The sequence below is a fragment of the Leptonychotes weddellii genome, chromosome 4, assembly GCF_054177405.1.
Source record: "Leptonychotes weddellii isolate Sample4059 chromosome 4, ASM5417740v2, whole genome shotgun sequence".
Classification (NCBI taxonomy): Eukaryota; Metazoa; Chordata; class Mammalia; order Carnivora; family Phocidae; genus Leptonychotes; species Leptonychotes weddellii.
The window spans coordinates 143,596,445-143,616,089 of record NC_138372.1 but is presented as its reverse complement, the minus strand read 5'-3'; the positions used below and the strand labels follow the sequence as shown (position 1 = coordinate 143,616,089).

Sequence of the window (19,645 nt, the reverse complement as noted above, 5' to 3'; positions counted from 1 at the left end):
GAGATAAGAAAACAGACCTTCTATGCATGAACTTATTTTGAACCAGAAAAGGGTCCTGTTGTTAAACCCTTCCTGCTATCTTTCCTAATCATACAATCTCAGTAAAGGGAAAAGAGGCTACACATTGAGGTAGCAAGACATCTGGGAGCTATTTTTAGGTTGAGTAAATGGGTTCTGAGGGAGTATTTTGAGAAGGTGGGTAGAGAAGAAGACATATGGGGGCCAAAGGTCATGGAAAAGGGTTCAGCCTATTTCCAAGTCACTTCATTTTACAAGCACAGGCAACATTTTGGGGAAGTACACCCTAGACATTTTAACTTATTACATGGTCCTCCTATTGTATGTTCTTTGCCTTCTCAACAGGACATACAAATTATTTTATAGAGCACATTAACACTAATGTAGATTTATTTATTTATTTATTTATTTATTTTTTAAAGACAGGGAAATATTACATTTAGTTAAAGAGTCAGAAACAATGTTAAGAAGGTGAGTTTTGTAAGAGAAACCTGACATTCCCATCCTGAGTAGTAAATTAGACACTCAGGGTTATACATGATATCTCAATCCATTCGCATATCATTTAGGTTGGCTAACAAAATATGTGATACTTCTTTTGAGTAGGAAATGTACTAGGTCCTACTTAGAGTGTACTTTAACAGTGTATACCTATCTATGTAGCAAGGCATGTATAGATATCAGTTTACTCTAATGACTTAAAAAAAAAAGAAGAGTTGAAGGTTTGTATCAAAGTGCCTGTTAACACTCCAAGATACTCAGAAGTGAGAGAAAACTGGCTCAGAACTTGCTCTAAATGACTTGTCTGGAAAGTGATTTCTGTGGTAACAAACAGAATGGTCTTGTCCAATAGCGTGTCTTGAGTGAGAGAAAGGATAAAATCTAAATGGTGCTGATACCATCTCACTAGCCTAGTCACCCTTTCCACAAAACTCAACTATCATATATTTAGGTTGTTTAAGGTCACTCAAGTACGTCTATTAAAAAAAAAAAAAGGGGGATTGCAGACCACACCATATAAGTAGCATGCTGTGCTCATTTCTTTTCTGAACCATTTGCCTTAGAATGTACCACGAGTGAAGCATAAAACAGAACAGAAGTTGAGTCAGACTTTAGGCAGTTCTTTGTTTTTCAGCAAATGACTCTTATTACCATAGGTGGCAGGTGTTCATCACTGAAAAATGAGAAAATACAGATAGGCTAAAAGAAGTAAAAGCCACTTGCAATGTTGCAGAAACCACTATAGCCATTTTCACATCTTTTTGGTGAACTCTCGCAGGTTTTTTTCTTTACAGAAGTACAAATTTATTCCAAAAATGGGGTCATTCTATACATGATATTTCAAGAGCTGTTTTTTAATCTCAGTGATATACTCTGTACGTCTTTGCATGTCAAGAAATGTATTTTGCCATCTCATTATATAATAGCCAGTTAGAACTCAATTATCTAAATGTATTCTACTTTACCCAGTCATCTCCTACTGAACATAGATTTTAAACAAATTTTATATGATAGATAGTATTGTAATGAACATCTTTGTAAATAAATTTCTGTGGCTATTCTTAATTATTTTTCATCAATATTCTTGGAAGTCAAATTTCTGGATCAAAGGTAGTATACAGAAGTTCAAGACCTCGTCAGACGGTCTGTGGCAAATTTATGTATACTTCCATTTGCATTATGTGAGAGTGCCCATTCCTCAACAAGCAGAAACACACACATATGTATATTTTTACAAGCATTGGGTGCCATCATTTAAAAAATTCACTGAACATTTGTTCGTTTTGGATGTCAAGTTATAGTAAATTTTTCCCTATACAGCCGACTCCAGTAAGGGAAAATAGGCCCCTATAAGTTCAGTGTAATTTATATATTAAACATTTTCAGAATGTCTAGAGTGTGTTTAGTTAAAATCTAGTGAGTGGAGATTGCCATGAGGAAGACTAAGGGCAGAACCAGCATTTCTTGAGTCTGTTCTACATGACAAATTTAAATAGAAAATATTTTCTTCAGTTTTGAGATGAGGGAACTAAAGCTCTTGGAGGTTGGGCAGTTCATGCAAATTCACACAGGTAGCCCAAGCTAAAATGGAATGGGAATCCCCATCTGTTTGGCTTGATGGTCCATGTTCTATCCACGAGACCTTAATTGTGAAGGATAGGAACAAATTTCATTGCTTACATTGTCTTTAATTTCATTTTTTTACCTAGAGGCAAGAAAATTTGGTATGGGGCACCTGGGTGGCTCAGTCATTAAGCATCTGCCTTCAGCTCAGGTCATGATCCCAGGGTCCTGGGATGGAGCCCCGCATCGGGCTCCCTGCTCCGCGGGAAGCCTGCTTCTTCCTCTCCCACTCCCCCCTGCTTGTGCTTGTGTTCCCTTTCTCGCTGTGTCTTTCTCTGTCAAATAAATAAATAAAATCTTTAAAAATAAAAAGAAAAATTGGTATATATCTCTATGGAAAATAGTAGGATACATATTTTTAAAAATATCATATGTTATTGTACGTATTATGTCAGAATTATTGTTGGTTTTATTTTCCTGAATGTTACTGCCCTGTCTTACTCTAGTCATTCTATAAGGAACTTGATGTAGCTAAGGTACACACGCACTCAGACTCACACCCATACACATACATATATGTTCATATATAAGCATATACATACATACACATATGAAGTGTAAAATAAACATTTGGGAATTAGATTAACAGAAAATAAAGATAGGAAAACAGAATCACAATGGTGAAATATACACTATCTAGTCCTTTAAAATTGATAGTGGTGAATCAAAACTTAGAGTAAATTTTCCAGCAAAGGACAAGGTAAACATATCAGTTATAAGAATTTAGGAATTCAGGAGAAATATTTTTCTTCATACTCCCAGGTCAGTGGTCTAAAAAGAAAGATCTTACTTTGTTGCTCAACAAAGGATCACCATAGGCACAGAATGACTTCCACCATAACATCCCTGTTATAATGAGATTTTCTTATCTTTTCCCCCAATAGATTGTTGTAGTCAGAACCTCTCACAAATTATTGTCCAAATGATTTATAAAATAACCAGGTCCCTATGTAAAGGAATCACCCATTTCAGTCACTTTAAGAAAATGTGAAATGAATAAATGTCACCATATAGATATAGATCTGTTTCTATAGTACTAAGGTATCTACAACATTATTAACAGTGAGCCAGAATCTTCTATTGATAAAAGCTCTCCCCTCATTATAAGTAGAGGGCAATATCTGTAAAAGCTGAACTCTTTTAGGACCAGGGTATTCTTTGGAAGATACTGTGCATAATATCATAAGGTTAAAAAAATGTGTGTGTGTAGTATATGTGTATTTGTGTATAAATTTGGGAAGAACAGTTTCTCTCATTTTTAATCTCTTATTTTTTATTTTTATATTTTTTAAAGACTGTATGAGAGAGATACAGAGAGAGCACAAGGAGGGGGAGGGGCAGAAGGAGAGGACAAGCAGACTTTGGGCTCTATCCCAGGACCCTGAGGTCATGACCTGAGCCAAAGTCAGACCTACTGAGCCACTCAGGTGCCCCGAAGTGTATTTTTTTATTTACGAAATGCACATATGAAGACACTTTCTTTGGCCCTAATTGGAGGCATGACCAAAAAAAGTGAGGAGGGGAGTTATAGAATGTCAAATAATTTTTACCTAAATGAGATGTGACTTAAAATAATGGTGCATTTTTCAGGGTATTCTAGTAAATATGCAGAAGGCAGTCAAAAATTTCCTCATCTGTAACATGATGCTAACTTCATGGTGTGATTATGGGTATTAAACAAAGTAAATCAAGGGAAAGCAATTACCAGAATGTCAAGCAGAGTTAGAGCTCAATAAGTATGATTTATTCTATTGTTACTGGTCTTACCATAGCTTTAGTATCTTTCTATAATTTCCTGCTTTAAAATGGGAATACATATATACCTATTCCTATTTTCATATTCTTGGCAACACTCTTAGAAATATTTCATTTGGGTCAAGCAATTTTTCAGGATTTTTTTCTTAAAATAATATGAGACATTGTTTTGTTTGTTTTGGGTGATTTTGCCTTCTTTTGGATGCTCTTGGCAATTTCATGTGTGCTTGTTATTCTGATTCAAACCTGGGAGGAAAATATATCACAACACTGCATGATTTACAAGACCACACAGTGATTTATAAGAGTTTCCTCCCCCACCCGCATAGAGCTTTTAATGGGGAAAACCCATCTATATTGCTGTGTCAAGAAATCACCACCTTTATCACATACCACAGACATAAATGAACCATATAAAAGCAAATAATCCTTAACTCCTCTACAGGAAGCTAGAGCAGAATTTGAGCTTTAGCAGATGCTTAGCATGTGTAACTAGCTGTAGAAACCATGAAATGTGGATACTAACAAGAAGTAATGCAGACAGTTTATCTAGTACAATGGCTTTAAAAACCACTTTTGAAAAACTGAAATCTTTTAAACAGTATCTAATATCCCATATAGTTCCTCTAAGAACTCAAGTCATTTTTAGTTCTGTATTAACTTTACTTGGATTCAGATAGGACTCTTTTGCCATACTCATTTAATTTTGTGTTTTTAATCAAAACACTGATTAATCTAATACATTTTTATATTTTAAAAAGTTTAACAATTACTGATTGTTAGATTCACTATTAAAACCTGAATTTTAAAATCAGGTATTTAACTACTTCTAAACTTTGTGAGTGTATCACATTAGAACAAATTGAAGTAAGGGAGGCTTGTTTCACCCAAGGAAAATTATTTCATGGATGAGTTTCACATAATATCTACTCATCATCTAGGGTAAATATGCAAAGAATTATACCTAATATCACTAGAATTATGTGAGCTAATACATATAAAGAACTGCAGAAAGTTCTTTATGCAAACTAATAAAATCAATAAATACTACAGTGTGGCCTAAATTCAAAACGCTTTTTGCCTAATGCAAGAAATCATCTAAGAGTTGAAAATATGTTGATTCCAAGCTAAGGTATGTCTGGTTACATGGCTTGATGCAGAGGTAGAGGAATAAGACTCATTTAAATTATGGAAGAGGCAAAGTATATCCCCATATGAGTAAATTCTGTTCAGGCTCAGTCTCCAAACAGTGCTGCTTACCTGTTATGTCATCTTTGGGCCCCAGCATTTCATGTGAAACTACAGATTCAGGGTCTTGTTCTTTCAATACATTTTTGAGAATATCAGTTTTGTTTTGTTTTGTTTTGTTTTGTTTTGTTTGTAAGGGATTAATAAAGACAACAAAAAACTCTACCTATATTCCAGATTGAAATATATAGTAATTTACTAAATAGGTAATTACTTTATGTTATATATGCAAATAATAGACCAAAAATATCACCAAGGAGGGAGTCTGTAATGACACTGTAAGTAGAACAATAATCATTATTGACGTTTTCATTGTCACACTGAGCAGCACTAATGTTAAATAAAAATATTTCATAAAATTATATCATATTCATTAGACATCTCCATTCCTCCAACTCTTCTCCATTTACAGCTCACTGCAGGGAAGAAGTACGACTTTGTTTTTATTCTCTATTCATACAGGCCCTCTAGAAGTCCCTAAGACATCCTTATTTCAAGAAGAAACCAGCAGTAATTCTCTTCAATTTATGCTGCACCTGGATATTTTGTTACCAATGTTGACTATCCTAAGAAGGTTAATTTGCTGGCACATAAAAAGGTGATGCATATAGAATACTGAGTCAAACAATAAAGGGAGAAAGTGTTACTTATTAATGCTAGGGACCAAACAGTGAAAAATATGTGAAATGGGAATTGACCATGATTAATAACTGTTCTCTAGCTTATTTAACAATATCACCATCTAGTAAGCCAACCTGAGAAATAAACAACAACAAAAATTCATCACTAACTTTAAGGAGGGTAAAACTAATAATGATTATGATTTTCCAGGCACTTTCAGGCACTTTATATCACTTAAGCCTCACTTTTATAGGTAGTAGTGTCATTTGCATCTTTTTAAGTTAGGAAACTTGGTGATAGAGTAATTAAATTACTGTCTCAAACTGACACAGCTGATATGTGACAAATTCAGGACTCAGCCCCAAGTGTGTCTGATCCTGAATGGTTTGCCTCTGTGTATTTCCACACTGCTTCTCCCTTTTCCTCAAAAGGCAGAGCAGTAGACTGTAGGAGCCAGGATATCTGGGTTTCTCTTTCTGTCCCACCACTTACTAGCTGGGTGACCTTGGAAAAGCTACTTATTCTCTTTGTGCCTCAGGTTTCTCATTTTGTAATGTGAAGATAATGATAGTACCTATCTCAGAAATTTTGGCAGATTAGATAAGTAATATGTGTAAAGCACTTAGAATTACTTTGGATAACATACCCAAAGTATACCCTCAATAAGCATGTGTTATTATGATGTTAGCTATTATCAGTGCAGTAACTTCCTCTCTATTACTGTCACCACTTTCCCAGTTCACTCTGATCATCTCTTTCATTCAACAAAGATTTATTGAGCACCTACTTTGTCAAGCATTTTCTAGTACCTTAAACTCTATCAGTGAACCAAAAAAGACACAGATCCCTTCCCTCATAGACTTGCATTGTAGTTGTTCTAGGAAGATTAGATAGACAATAAATAATAAATATATAGCATGTTAAAGGGTAGTAAGTGTTATGGAAGAAGAAAAAGTAGAATAGGGTAAGTTGAGTAGGTTAAGAGCAGTGGGAAGCATTAAAAATTGCTGTTTTTTCAGACTTATAGAAGAGTTGCAATAGTACAAAGAATACCCCCATTGCAATATTACAAAGAACACCCCCATATCTTTTACCAAGGTATACCAATTGATTACATTTTGTCCTATTTTTTTGTCTGTCCTTCCTTCCTTCCTCTCTCTCTTTCCCTCCCTCCCTCTTTTCTTCCTTCTTCCCTCTTTCTCTTTCCTTTTTTTTCTTTTCTTTCCTTTCCTTTCCTTTCCTTTTTTTCTTCTTTCTCTCTTTCTTTCTTTCTTTCTTTCTTTCTTTCTTTCTTTCTTTCTTTCTTCCTACCTACCTACTTACCTACTCATATATACATATATAAGATTTTTCCCTGAACTTCGGAAAGACGTTGAAGACATTGTGCCCTATAACTTCTAAATATTTCAATGTGTATTTCCTAAGAATACAGACATTTTTAAACATAATTGCATACAGTTATCAAAACCAGGATATTTAATATTGATATGGTACTGTTATCTAGTCCAGAGTTCCTACTCAAATTCCATCCATTGTCCTATTATTATGTCCTTTATAGCTTTTCTTTTTCTTGGTCCAGAATTCAGTCCAGGGCCATGTATTGAATTTATTCATGTTTTATTTTTTTATTTTGTTTATGTTTCAGGTTTTTATTTAAATTTTAGTTAACATATACTGTAATATTAGTTCCAGGAATAGAATTTAGTGATTCATCACTTACATATAACACCCAGTGCTCATCACAACAAGTGCCCTCCTTAATACCCATCACCCATTTAGCCCATCCCCTGCCCACCTCCTCTCCAGCAACCCTCAGTTTGTTCTCTATCCATGTAATGACTTTAATGTCAGATTTTACCTTTGTTTCTTGATCCTTGATCTTGACATTTTTGGAGTTCAGGCTAATGACATTTAATTTTAGATTTACTTTGTTTCTTCTTGAATAAGATTATGCACTTTTTATAGGAAAACTACTAAAATGATAGTCTTCCTCAGTACTTTATATCAGGTGACAAAAGATGTTAGCTTGTTCCAATGTTGGTGATGTTAGCTTTGATCTCCTGGTGGTAATCCAGCAGGTTTCTCTGCTGTAAAGGCAACATTTTCAGTTTGTAATTAGTAAATATTTGTAAGGAGATACTTTGAGAATATTTATGTATCTGTTCCTCATCACACTTTATATTACTACTTTTACATTCACTGATGATTTTCTAAATCCATTATTATGTCTACATTTATTGATTGGCATTCTCCTTTAAGGAAGACATTTTCCTTCTTCATTTCTTTATTTTTTCATTCATCTGTCTATATCAAATAGGCTCATTCTATAGCTAATTCTATGTTCTATGATGTCTTTATATTTTTATTTCTGTATCTAAATGTACACCTAACTGTATAATGTGTGTGTGTAAACCATTGGTTCACACTTCTATCTCCCAATTCCTTTATGATACTGGAGGGTAATTTCTACCTAGTCTTCCTCCTTTCAAATATGTATCTGTCTTCTTCAAATGAAGAAACTTGGTTTTCATTATTCTCTACATATTTATTAATTTGCTCATGACTCAAGTATTAAAAAGATAGTTTCAGAATTAACACTGTAAAAATCAAACCTACTAAATAGAGTTCAATATTTTCAATATCTGTTTATTGTTTTTCTCTTTGTTGTTAGTTTACATACAGTGATATACACATATCTTTTTTTTTTAAAGATTTTATTTATTTATTTGAGAGAGAGAGAATGAGAGAGAGCACATGAGAGGGGGGAGGGTCAGAGGGAGAAGCAGACTCCCTGCCGAGCAGGGAGCCCGATGTGGGACTCGATCCAGAGATGCCAGGATCATGACCTGAGCTGAAGGCAGTCGTTTAACCAACTGAGCCACCCAGGCGCCCGATATACACATATCTTAAATGTACAAATTGATTAATTTTATCACATGTATAAACACTCATAAAACATATAACCCTGTATGGAACATTTGCATACATTTGCATTCCCAGAAAGAAGGAAGAGAGATGAAGGGAGGAGGAGATGTGTGTAGATCATGAAGGGTCTTATAGGGCATTGTTGGGTATATTAGGCAGTTGTCACAATAATAATGATGCATAACAACAACCCTAAAACTCAGTATCTTCAACAAGCATTTATTTCTCACTTGGGTCAGCAGGTCAGTTGTGACTCTGCTAAGCTTGGCTTGGATTGATTGGGCTTGGGTTCAGGTTGTAAGCTGGGATCAAGTCTGTCCCTTATATATCCTCATTCTGGGTCCATAGACATCTGGGCTATGCTCTTCTTGTAGTGAATAGCATAGAGCAAGAGGAGTGAGTAAAAATACAGGATGTCTCTTGAAGACTTGGTTCAGAACTGAAACATGATCTCTTTTACCTATTTCATTGGCCAAAGAAAGCCATTTGTTCAAGCCTAAAGTCAATGGGACAGGAATGTGAATTCTGTCTACTCTTGTGAAAGATACTAAAAATTCACATGGCAAAGAGCATGAATGCATAATTCTATTACAGAGATCCAGGGAGAGTTGGGGACAGTCTAACCTGCCATAGAGGTACTTTGCCCCTGAGTAACATGTGGAACCCTTGAAGAGTTTCAGGAGATAATTGGATTTAAATTTCAGAAGTGCCAGTCTGGTTTTTGTGCTGAAAATATACTCTCAGGGACAAGGGTAAGAGCAAGGAGACTAGGTAGGAGCTACCACAATTCAGTGAGGGATGATGATGGTTCAGAGGAGGGTGGTAGCAGTAAAAGTAGGGAAGTGGTCAGATTGTGGATATGTTTTGACCGGTAATCAACAGAGATCTGAGGAATTGGATATGGGAGACAATAAGAAAAAAAGGAATGAGAGATAAGTTTAAAGTTTTCAACCTAAACAGGCCAGTTAGAAGGAAAGAGGGGCATCGATTGAGATGGGGAAGGCTGTGTGTAGAGCAGGTCTTAGTGGAAGAGTAGGAGCTGAGTTTTTGTTTTTTTATGTCAGTTACCTATTATGTATCCGAATGGAGAGGTCAAGTATGAAATTGTCAGGTCTGGAGTTTAGTAGGGAAATCTGGGCTGAAGAGTTAAATTAGGGACACTTAAGCATATGGATGATATTTAAATCCATGTCTCATATTCTTTGCAGTTGACACATACTTGGACTGTTTGGTTCTACTCTTCCTATTTTCCAGATTCATCTTCCCTTCTGCCAACATTTATACTTTGAAAGCAAAGTTCTGATTCTGTTACTCCTTGCCTTAAAAACTTAGCCATAGCTTAAAGACAAAATCCAAACTTTATATAGAGCTTCACAATCTGGTCATAATATTCTCACTTTGCTTAATAAAATCCTATTTATCTTTACCAGCCAAACTCAAATGTCAGCTCTTTTGTTCAATTTTCCTGATAACCCAGGGAGAGTTATTCTTTTTTCCCTCCATGTTCCCTCAGAACTTGCATGCTCTTTCCTGCATTGTCCAATATGGTAGTTACTAGCTATCTGTACACTTGAAATGTGGCTAGTTCCAATTGAGATGTGCTGAAAATGTAAAATCCACATCTGACTCCAAGACTTAGTACAAAAGTATATAAAATATACCATCAATAATTTTACATACTTGTGAAATGGTAATATTTTTGATAGGTTAAGTAAAATATATCATTAAAATTAATTTCACTTCTTTAATTATTATTTTTAAATGTGGCCTGTTGGAAACTTTAAGATTATATATGTGAATTCTCATTTATGTTTTACAAATGATTTTTATTGGACGGTGATGCCTTAGAACATACATACCACTGTATGCTGCATATCTGTTTCTTTTTTTAAAGATTCTGAATTTTTGAAAATAGAAATTATATTTGATTCCCCTTTCCAAGACCTGGTAGGATTTTGACTACATGCTCTATAAAAGTTACTTGAAAGTTTATTGATTTCTGATTGATGCTTGTTTTCAGACACTGATCTGCATATAGATTGCTTATAATATGAACATAAGTAGAATTTGAGAAAAAAATCAACCATAGGAGGTCCATAGTATATATTTAAGAAACCCAAGTACTTGCCAAAGCCATCCAAAATTTTAGCTGATCCCATTATTTGTATCACTATTTCAATCTGCTTCCTAAAGGTAATATATTCAGGATCAAATTACAAGTTAAAATTTTGTATTGTTTGTAGTAAAGATTGATAGTATCATATATTTTCAGTTAAACTTTTTCAAGGACATTTGGATTATAGTTTTTTTTAAAGATTTTATTTATTTGAGAGAGAGAGAGAGAGTAAGAGAGGGGTGAAGGACAGAGGGAGAAGCAGACTCCCAGCTGAGCAGGGAGCCTGATGTGGGGCTCGATCCTGGGACTCTGGGATCATGACCCGAGCTGAAGGCAGATGCTTACCTGACTGAGCCACCCAGGTGCCCCAAGGATTATAGTTTTTTATGACTTCAAATTTGTAAGTGAATTCTTATTACACTGATTTTCATTTTAATGACATTTCCCTATTAAAGAGAATCATATTTAATTTTTCTTAACCTATTATGAAAGAAGTAAAATATAGTAACACATAACTTATATAAACTAAGAATCATAAGTTCTGAAGGAATTCTAAGGACCAGAAACATTTGCAAGGGATAAAAATAAGGGTGAGTAAGAATGTAAGTTTTTTCTCTTTCACTTTCATTTTTTCTCCTCCCCATTGTGTCCAATACTCCTTCTGATTTTGGAAATAAAATTAAAATGAAAAATATCCACTGAGCAGTAAGATTCTGATGAGACCAGGATTCATCAAAATGGGTAATCCAATGGAGAAGACAGTAAAATGCTTCTTGAAGCTTTCTGCCTGTGAGAGACAAGACTCTGATATGATAGGGGATATGATGTAATTCAGTATAGAGAACACGTACAGGGAGGGCGCGCTCCTGTAGGAAACACAATTAGAGGTTGCAAATTAGTATGTACTGTCAGTTCTGTTCAGGGTGAAGTACATTGATTCTAATGACCAGTCCTAGGTGTCTAGACAGAAATACACTTGCAGCGAAGAAGAATAACATCTCAAGATATGTTAATTTAATGTAAATCTCCCTTTGACAAGCTGAATTTCCCCTTTATGGTTCACTCAACAGGGTTTTGGTTTCTTATTTGGTCTCAGGAGTTCTCTGCCCTTCAGAAAAGGAGTAGAGGCAGAATTTATCTTCCATGATAAATTAATAGCCATCTTCTGATCTACAAATCACTGTCCTATGTGCTTGTTTGGGCTAAATGACTTTTCACTCTCATAAATGTTGTAAAGTAACAAGAATAATGCCTGAATCTGAGACTAAGGGGTGTTTCTGTTAAACTCATAAATATTAAGGAAACCTTACATAAGCATAGTCTGTCAGTTTGTATGTCTCTTTCTATTCCATATCAGCTTCATTTAACCAAAATTTTTTTTTAATTAATTTATTTATTTATTTGACAGAGAGAGACACAGCGAGAAAGGGAACACAAGCAGAGGGGTGAGAGAGGGAGAATCAGGCTTCCCCCTGAGCAGGGAGCCCGATGCAGGGCTCGATCCCAGGACCTGGGGATCATGACCTGAGCCGAAGGCAGATGCTTAATGACTGAGCCACCCAGGCACCCCCACTTAACCAAATTTTAAGGATTCTTTTAGATATTACTGATGATAAACTCATAAAATTTTATCTCGCTATGCAAAATATTCATATATGTTTACAGAGCTATTTCATTTCACTGAGAACAAGGGATAAGACCTAATGTTAGAATGTTGACCCTGTTTGAGTGCCCAGTAATGTCGTTCTACAAACACTTGGGCCACCTGACAGAAACAGAAGAAGTTGGCTTACTATCTCAAACCAAAAATATATCCTTGAAAAGTGAGTGATTTGCTTTTTCCTCATTAACTGTGTCTAGCTTCCATGTGAAAAATAATGATGCTCCAGGTTCAGTTTAATTCTAAAAAAACTATTCTTTCCCCTAGGTATCCTAAGCCAAAATAATATGTACTTTCAGAACTCCCAGTGTTGCTGAATATCTTGCTCAACACTTAATAGTTTGAGGGTTTGGGGTTTTCTGTTTGGCATCACTGGTGCCAGTGATTCAGACATGGTATACCCACACATAATCCACGGACATGCTGAGCCAGATTCTCTCTTCACAGGAGATATTCTGAGAGCAATTTAAACAGATCGAGACTAGGATACTGACTCTTCTTGGACACTCCTAATGTCATTGCCATCAAACATAGTAAGTCATACCCAAATAGTCTGAATCTGTACTTAAAATTTAAGACTTTAACCAGAGTTCATTTTGTGTTGACCTGTATGGTAACTTCATGTTCATTGATACTGGTGACCTAATCTCATTTTATCCTTTTGGTTAGAATGGTGTATTAATAAACTGTCAAAGATTTTTTATTACTCCCACACATTATAAATTATAGCATGTAATTACTGAGACTCAGAATTTTCAATCCAAGGAAAATGTTAAAGATGACTTAGCTCAACCTCCTTATTTTAGGTGCCTCTAGAAGTTAATTAACTTTCTCAAAGACATTGATTAATAACTAATTAAGAGCTAGAACCAGGACTGAAATTCAGACCTCCTAATTTCTAGTCCTAGTATTTCCATCACATAATTTTGCCATAATGATTGAACCAAAGAGATTCACTGGAGAGGGGAAACTATGTTGAGCTAGTACTGTTCCAGACCTTTGGGACAACTAGAACATTTTCTCTGCCCTCAGAAAGCTTATGGGCTAAAGAGCTCAGTAAATAAATTAGAGCTTTTAAGTTGTATAGATGCTTTCATAGAAGTATATAAAGTAGAAAATGGGAGCACAAAAAAATCATCTATTATGTTGGTCTGTGGTTGGAAGATGCTTAATAGAAAATGAGTCTAGAGGATTTTGAAATAAAGAATGGGCTGGGCATTCTGCATTAGGGAAAGAATATTTAATTCTGGTCTCTGACATGAAGACATTGTGCAGATGTTACCAGAAAAATGAGTGTTCAAGTTGAAAGTATGTTTTCTTATTTGCCCTATGCAGAAAAAATGTAGCACCTTCTTACAGGCAGATGCTTAACAGGCTCAATTACTAAGGCTCATGGGACATAGTGAAATTTATGCACAGTTTCAGCAGTACTTCTGTACCAAACGGGATGTGTGTGTGTGTGTGTGTGTGTGTGTGTGTGTGTTGAAATGCGATCATTGCCACCTTTCAAAGCAGTAGGCTGAAATTTCAGACTATATTTGGTGATAGGAAAACTAAGGAAGCCAAAAGATACGGACTGAGGGTTATCATAGAAGAAATATCAAGTTTACCCAAGAGCTACCGTAGTCTTGCAGAAGGAAATCTTTTCAGAGGAGAAGCCGCTCACACTCTGACACTATTTTAAGGGGCTTGGTTTGCTTATTCTTATACTTCTTTCTTGACAAATATGTTACCTGGTAATAACATACACAATGGCAGATGTGGCACTTATAAAACCTTTAAAATAAACAAATTAGAATAGAAAGAGCAGTACAACCTGAAACTAGGTTAGATGGTAACATTAAAAAAATAGGAGTACAATATAACCAATACCAGTTTGTTTTTGTTGGTCTGTACTACCTTTTGCAAGAATGTATTATTTTTCTTTTTCTGTTTGCATTTTTGCCCATTTGTATTGTAAGGATATTTGATGTGAATATATTTTGTAAAGTGCACTCAAGATTTCTTTATGGAGGATGTGTGTGTATACACACATGTGAAACTTGCAAATATTTAAGTAAACTTTCGATTCTCCCTGGTTCCCAGCTGATACATGGTATATGGACCTAAGAGGTGATGGGGTTCCTCTTTTTACCTGCAAAGATCTGACTCCTGTTAGGGGTGTGGGTTTGGTGAGAGCTGGGCTGGACACTGGACCATGTATGATCTCGTCTTGTCATCACAACAGGACTCTGAAGTTATTATTCTTATTTCAAATCTGACAGATAAGAGAACTGGGGCTCAGAGGTTAAATAAGTTGTGTAAGATCAAACAGGCTGTTTATGAACAAGAAGAGATTTAAATAAAGATCTTTCTGACTCCTGAGATGACTTCCTGTCTACTCTACTATGCTGTACCATATTAAAGAAAGTGCAAAGTAAAAGGAGCAGATTCAGCAGAGAAAAAACTATAGAACAGTATGCTTAGGATAATTCATAGGAGGAATGACCAGGGTACAAAGAAAGTCAGGGAATTTGGTAGCTTTCTTCAAATATTGACAAGATTATCAGGGCACAGGAGATATGACGGTTGTTTTGAATGATCTTTAGGGCTAGAATATGAACGGAGATGTATGTGTAAAGTTGCGAGGTAACATCATTATATGAAGGAATTTTCCAACGAGATAAAGATAGACCACACTTGCTTCAAAGCTAATCAGTTTTCTGTCATTGGACAGATTCAATCATATGCTGTATAAGCATTTGATAGTCTATTACCAAAAAACAGTCAAATGTAAACTTGTAGTTTAATGAATTCTTTGCCTCTACCCCTGCCTTTTTTTTTCATTCTGACTACTCAGTTGAGTAAAGGGTGCAGTTAGTATAACTACCAAGAAATTGATTGAGTGATTTTCCAATTAAGCAACTGAAAGTCTACAGCTTAGATTATAGCAATGCTGGGTTTCTGCTAGACTTACTCATTTTTTTCCCTTTGGTTTTACCCATTGTATAAAAAGTGACTTGCAATGTTTACCTTTTTTCTCTAGTTTTAAGTGTCTACATTATACATTTCAAATTAAGCATATTACATGGCTGGGATCAACTTTAAAAACCGGAAATCTCATATGTCCTCAAATAGAAGTTTAGAAAGCATCTTACATTCCTATGGGTTATTCTGACTCTGCATAGAATGAGGAAGTGTTTCTAAATGTGATTATGTTTCAGTATCATTAGCCTATTGTTTTTTAAAAGACATTTTAATGTTTGTAGAAAACCTTTGGTTTCCCAATTATGGTATCATATAAGGCTTTGGGTCAGTCATTTAAAGTATACTTTATACTTATATACTTTAACTTAACACAAGTATGACTGAATTACAGTCACAAAGGATTGACGATTTATAAATAGAAATGCATGTCAGTATAGAATTTTAAATCATTCCATATTTGTAGTCATCTATATCTGCATATTTCTACTTAATGAATGAACGAATGGAAACTTATTTGCCCAATAACCTCGAGCATGTCACTTCATCTCTGGGCTTCTGCCTGTCTATAAAATGAAGGAATTGGATCAGAAATCTCTCAAGGGTCTTTTAGGTCTAAATGGTAAGTGTAAAATTTGGTCATATATTAACCCCCAAGGAGAATCCAGAAATACTTAAAAAACAAATATAATTAAAATAGGAAGTGTTTTTAATAATCTGTGGTTTGCAGCTCATGTCCTCTGAGCAAGTCAGGATGCTTGAGCACTCAATTTTATTTACCACCCACCTCTATGCAGACAATTTCCAGATCTTCCTCGTCTAACCTGACCTTTTATATTCTTCCCAGTCAAGATTTCTTTCTGTTTATGGAACATCTTTACTTAGATGTCCTGCCATCACCTAAATCTAAACATGTTTAAAAAGAAAAAGAAAAAGACAGGAATTCATGGCCTCCCCTTAGCCTATCTATTCTGCTTTCCCTGTATCATTTCCAGGCTGAAACCCTGGGTGTTCCCTGCCCATTCCCATTTACTTACCATCTCCAGGCTGGTCCCAAATTCTGTTGATTCCTACTCAATGTTTTGTTGTGGTTGTTTTTTTTATTTTTTCATTCCTGTACTTCTGCATCCCTCCAGCCTCAGTCTGGTCATGCCCTGTACACCCAGACTATTTTAAATGCCTCCTGATGAGCCTGCCTTCCTGTATTCATTCCTTATTTTCATGGACACTATGAAGAGCCATAGAATCCTTTATTCAAATGACTTTTGAGCAGCAAGACAAACTCTTTTTCTGACTCTAGTAATTTAGTAGTGGTATGTGCCTTTAGGGTAATATTTATTTTTGTATGTAAATTTCAAATGTAAATGTTTACTTATACAAGTTTTGTCTCTCTCATCCTAGATCAGGAGTTGGTTTAGGACTGGGACCAGGTCTTTTTCTCTCTTTTTCCTTCTTTCTACAGATTTTGTTGAGTATTTACTTGCGTAAGATGCTCTATCAAGCATTTTGATAGCTTTAAACATAGATGGAACATGACTCTTATTTTTGGGAAGAATACTCACACTTCCTAAAGTAAAAAAAACTAACATTTGTTGAGTACATTTAGATGCCAGGCATAGACCATGACATAAGTTTTCTCATTTAAGTATTGAAAACTTTCTTTTTCCAGCTTTATTGGGATATAATTGACATATCACATTGTGTAAGTTTAAAGTATACAACATAATGATTTGGTATGTGCATATATTGTGAAATGATTACTACAGTAAGGTCAGTTAATGCATCCATCACTTCACATAGTTACAATTTTGTGTGTGTGTGTGGTGAGGACTTTTAAGATGTACTCTGTTAGCAACTTTCAGATATACAATATGATATTGTTAACTGTAGTCTTAAAACATTGTTTAGTGAAATTATTATTTCCATTTTACAGATGAAGACCTAAGGTTAGAGGAGGTGAAGTATCTTACCCCAAGGCTGGGATGGCTCTGAAGCCCTAGTTCTTAGTTCCATTGCTCTGTGTGAAATCTATATTTAACAGTTTCTAAATTAATGGCATTAATTCTGGTATTCCAATAGCCTAGCAGTTTTCTAAATGGTTGGCAATAAGCCCAAGTGATTAATATGCATCTGGACTTTATTTCTCCTAAATAATGGTGCTATGGTTACTGACATAAAAATTTATTATTTAGATCTTAAGCTGTATTGTGAACAGTATTCTGTGGAACATGAGAGACCCCATATATGATAAAAACTTTATATAAAACATATTGTATTTGGACCCCCCAAAAATCATTTCATTTTAAAATTCATTTAAAAGGGGTACCTGGGTGGCTCAGTCAGTTAAACATCTGCGTTCGGCTCAGGTCATGATCCCAGGGTCCTGGGATCGAGCCCCGCATCGGGCTCCCTGCTCAGCGGGAAGCCTGCTTCTCCCTCTTCCCTCCCCCTGCTTGTGTTCCCTCTCTCACTGTGTCTCTCTCTGTCAAATAAATAAATAAATAAATAAATAAATAAATAAATAAATAAATAAATAAAATAAAATTCATTTAAAAATGTGCCCTTTTTGTATGGTAACAGATGGTAGCTACACTTGTACTGAGTGTAGCATAACGTATAGCCTTGTCAAACCACTATGTTGTACATCTGAAACCAATGTAATGTGTCAACTGTACTTCAAATAAAAAGAAATTTTAAAGATGTAGATTTTGTTTGTTAATTAAATACCATATGCTGTCTTTTTAAAAGGATGTATCTTATAACCATTCTCTCATGTTAATTAATTTATCAATTCTGTCCTGCTATGAACTTGGTAGGGCTATTTTAGGATGTCCATTTTTCAGTCCAATAAGACCTTTTTCTTCCCTCCAAGACCACACACCACATAAAACAGATTTATGTCTGGAGTGGTTTTTGTCAACAAACTTCAAAAGAACATATTAGATCATTTCTGTGATAGCCATGGCCTAAAATCTCTATCAGGTTGAAAAGTATGTAAATAGTAAAGATAAACGTGCTTTCCCTGCCTGCCAATTCACTGTCTTTCAAAATTATTTTAATAAGTAATTAGTGTATGGTAAAAATTCTTCAGTTCCCATGTTTAGAATAAAATTGCTGCCTCTCTACTGTGAACTTAATTTGTGAGAACTTGACATTTTAACATTTTACATAAAAATGGTCAAATTATTTTCAATAAGTATTTTAAATATGTTTGTACATGGCAAAACAATATTTATCAGGAAATACCAATGAAATTATTTAAAATGAAATGAAGGCACCCCCTCCTCCCCCAAATAGATGACATAGAGACAACAAAGATGAAGATGGTGACAGAGAGGCAAAGGAGGAAGGAGTAGAGAGGGGAGAAGGAGGGGAAGGAAAATAAATGGTAGTAAAGCTAAAAATTAGGTTTCCACATGGGTCATTATTGACAGAAGTTTCTATGATTTCTCAGTTCTTTGTCCCTGCATTGTGAAATACACCTAAGAGTTTCTTTCTTTCCTAGCCTTAGATAGTATTGTGGGTGGTTAAGGTGTTATGAAGTTTTCAAGCTCTTAGAGCAACTGAGTTAAGTAGGCATTTAGAGGCTGAATTTCATACAGTAATTACCAGCATGGGATTTTCCTGACAGCAAAGAGGACTAATCATCTAGTTCCAATGGTGGAAGCATGCTGGAGAGGGTCTGCTTTCAGCAGTTCTCTACACAGGGCCTGGTGTCTGGTAAATAGAAGATGCCAGTCTTCAGTACTGTCAGTCCTTTGCTTTTCAGAAACACTTAATTCAACTGAGTTTTGTTTTGTTTTGTTTTGCTTTTTGTCTAAGATAAAAAGATACCTGCCTGTCTCTTTCTGTCTGCTCTAGCCCATTTGCCACCATCTACTATTCCTGTAGCTTGTCAATTAAAAATGCTCACAAAGACAAAATCTGCAATAATGTTTTTAGCATGTTTAATAGAGTCTGGTTAAGTAAACATCCTCAACCAAAGCAGCAAAAGAGAGCTTAAAATAAATAGAGCTACTGTGCCAAGTTCATAATTACTTACACATTTAGCACTGTGCCCATCTTCTAAGCATGGCCATTAAAACCAGATTTGTGTATTTAATATAATTGTCTTGAAACCATACTAGTATGTTCAGATACTGTAGGTCATTTACATGCTTGAGTATTTTTTTTAATTCTTTTTTTAATTCTCCTTCAGCTTTATAGAAGCTGGA

General features: G+C 35.2%; 1 protein-coding gene across 3 annotated transcripts in view; it reads left to right on the top strand.

Moving 5' to 3' along the window:
* ANGPT1 (angiopoietin 1) overlaps nt 1-19,645 on the top strand; it is a 244,865-nt gene that overhangs the window by 43,007 nt on the left and 182,213 nt on the right. Inside the window, exon 2 of one of the 3 annotated variants that reach the window (XM_081816400.1) lies at nt 12,915-13,000. The exons of the other annotated variants lie outside the window; for them this stretch is intronic. Coding sequence (XP_081672526.1) covers nt 12,980-13,000 — 21 coding nt within the window. The 5' untranslated portion in view covers nt 12,915-12,979. The remainder of the gene's footprint in view (nt 1-12,914; nt 13,001-19,645) is intronic. 3 annotated transcript variants of the gene reach the window in all.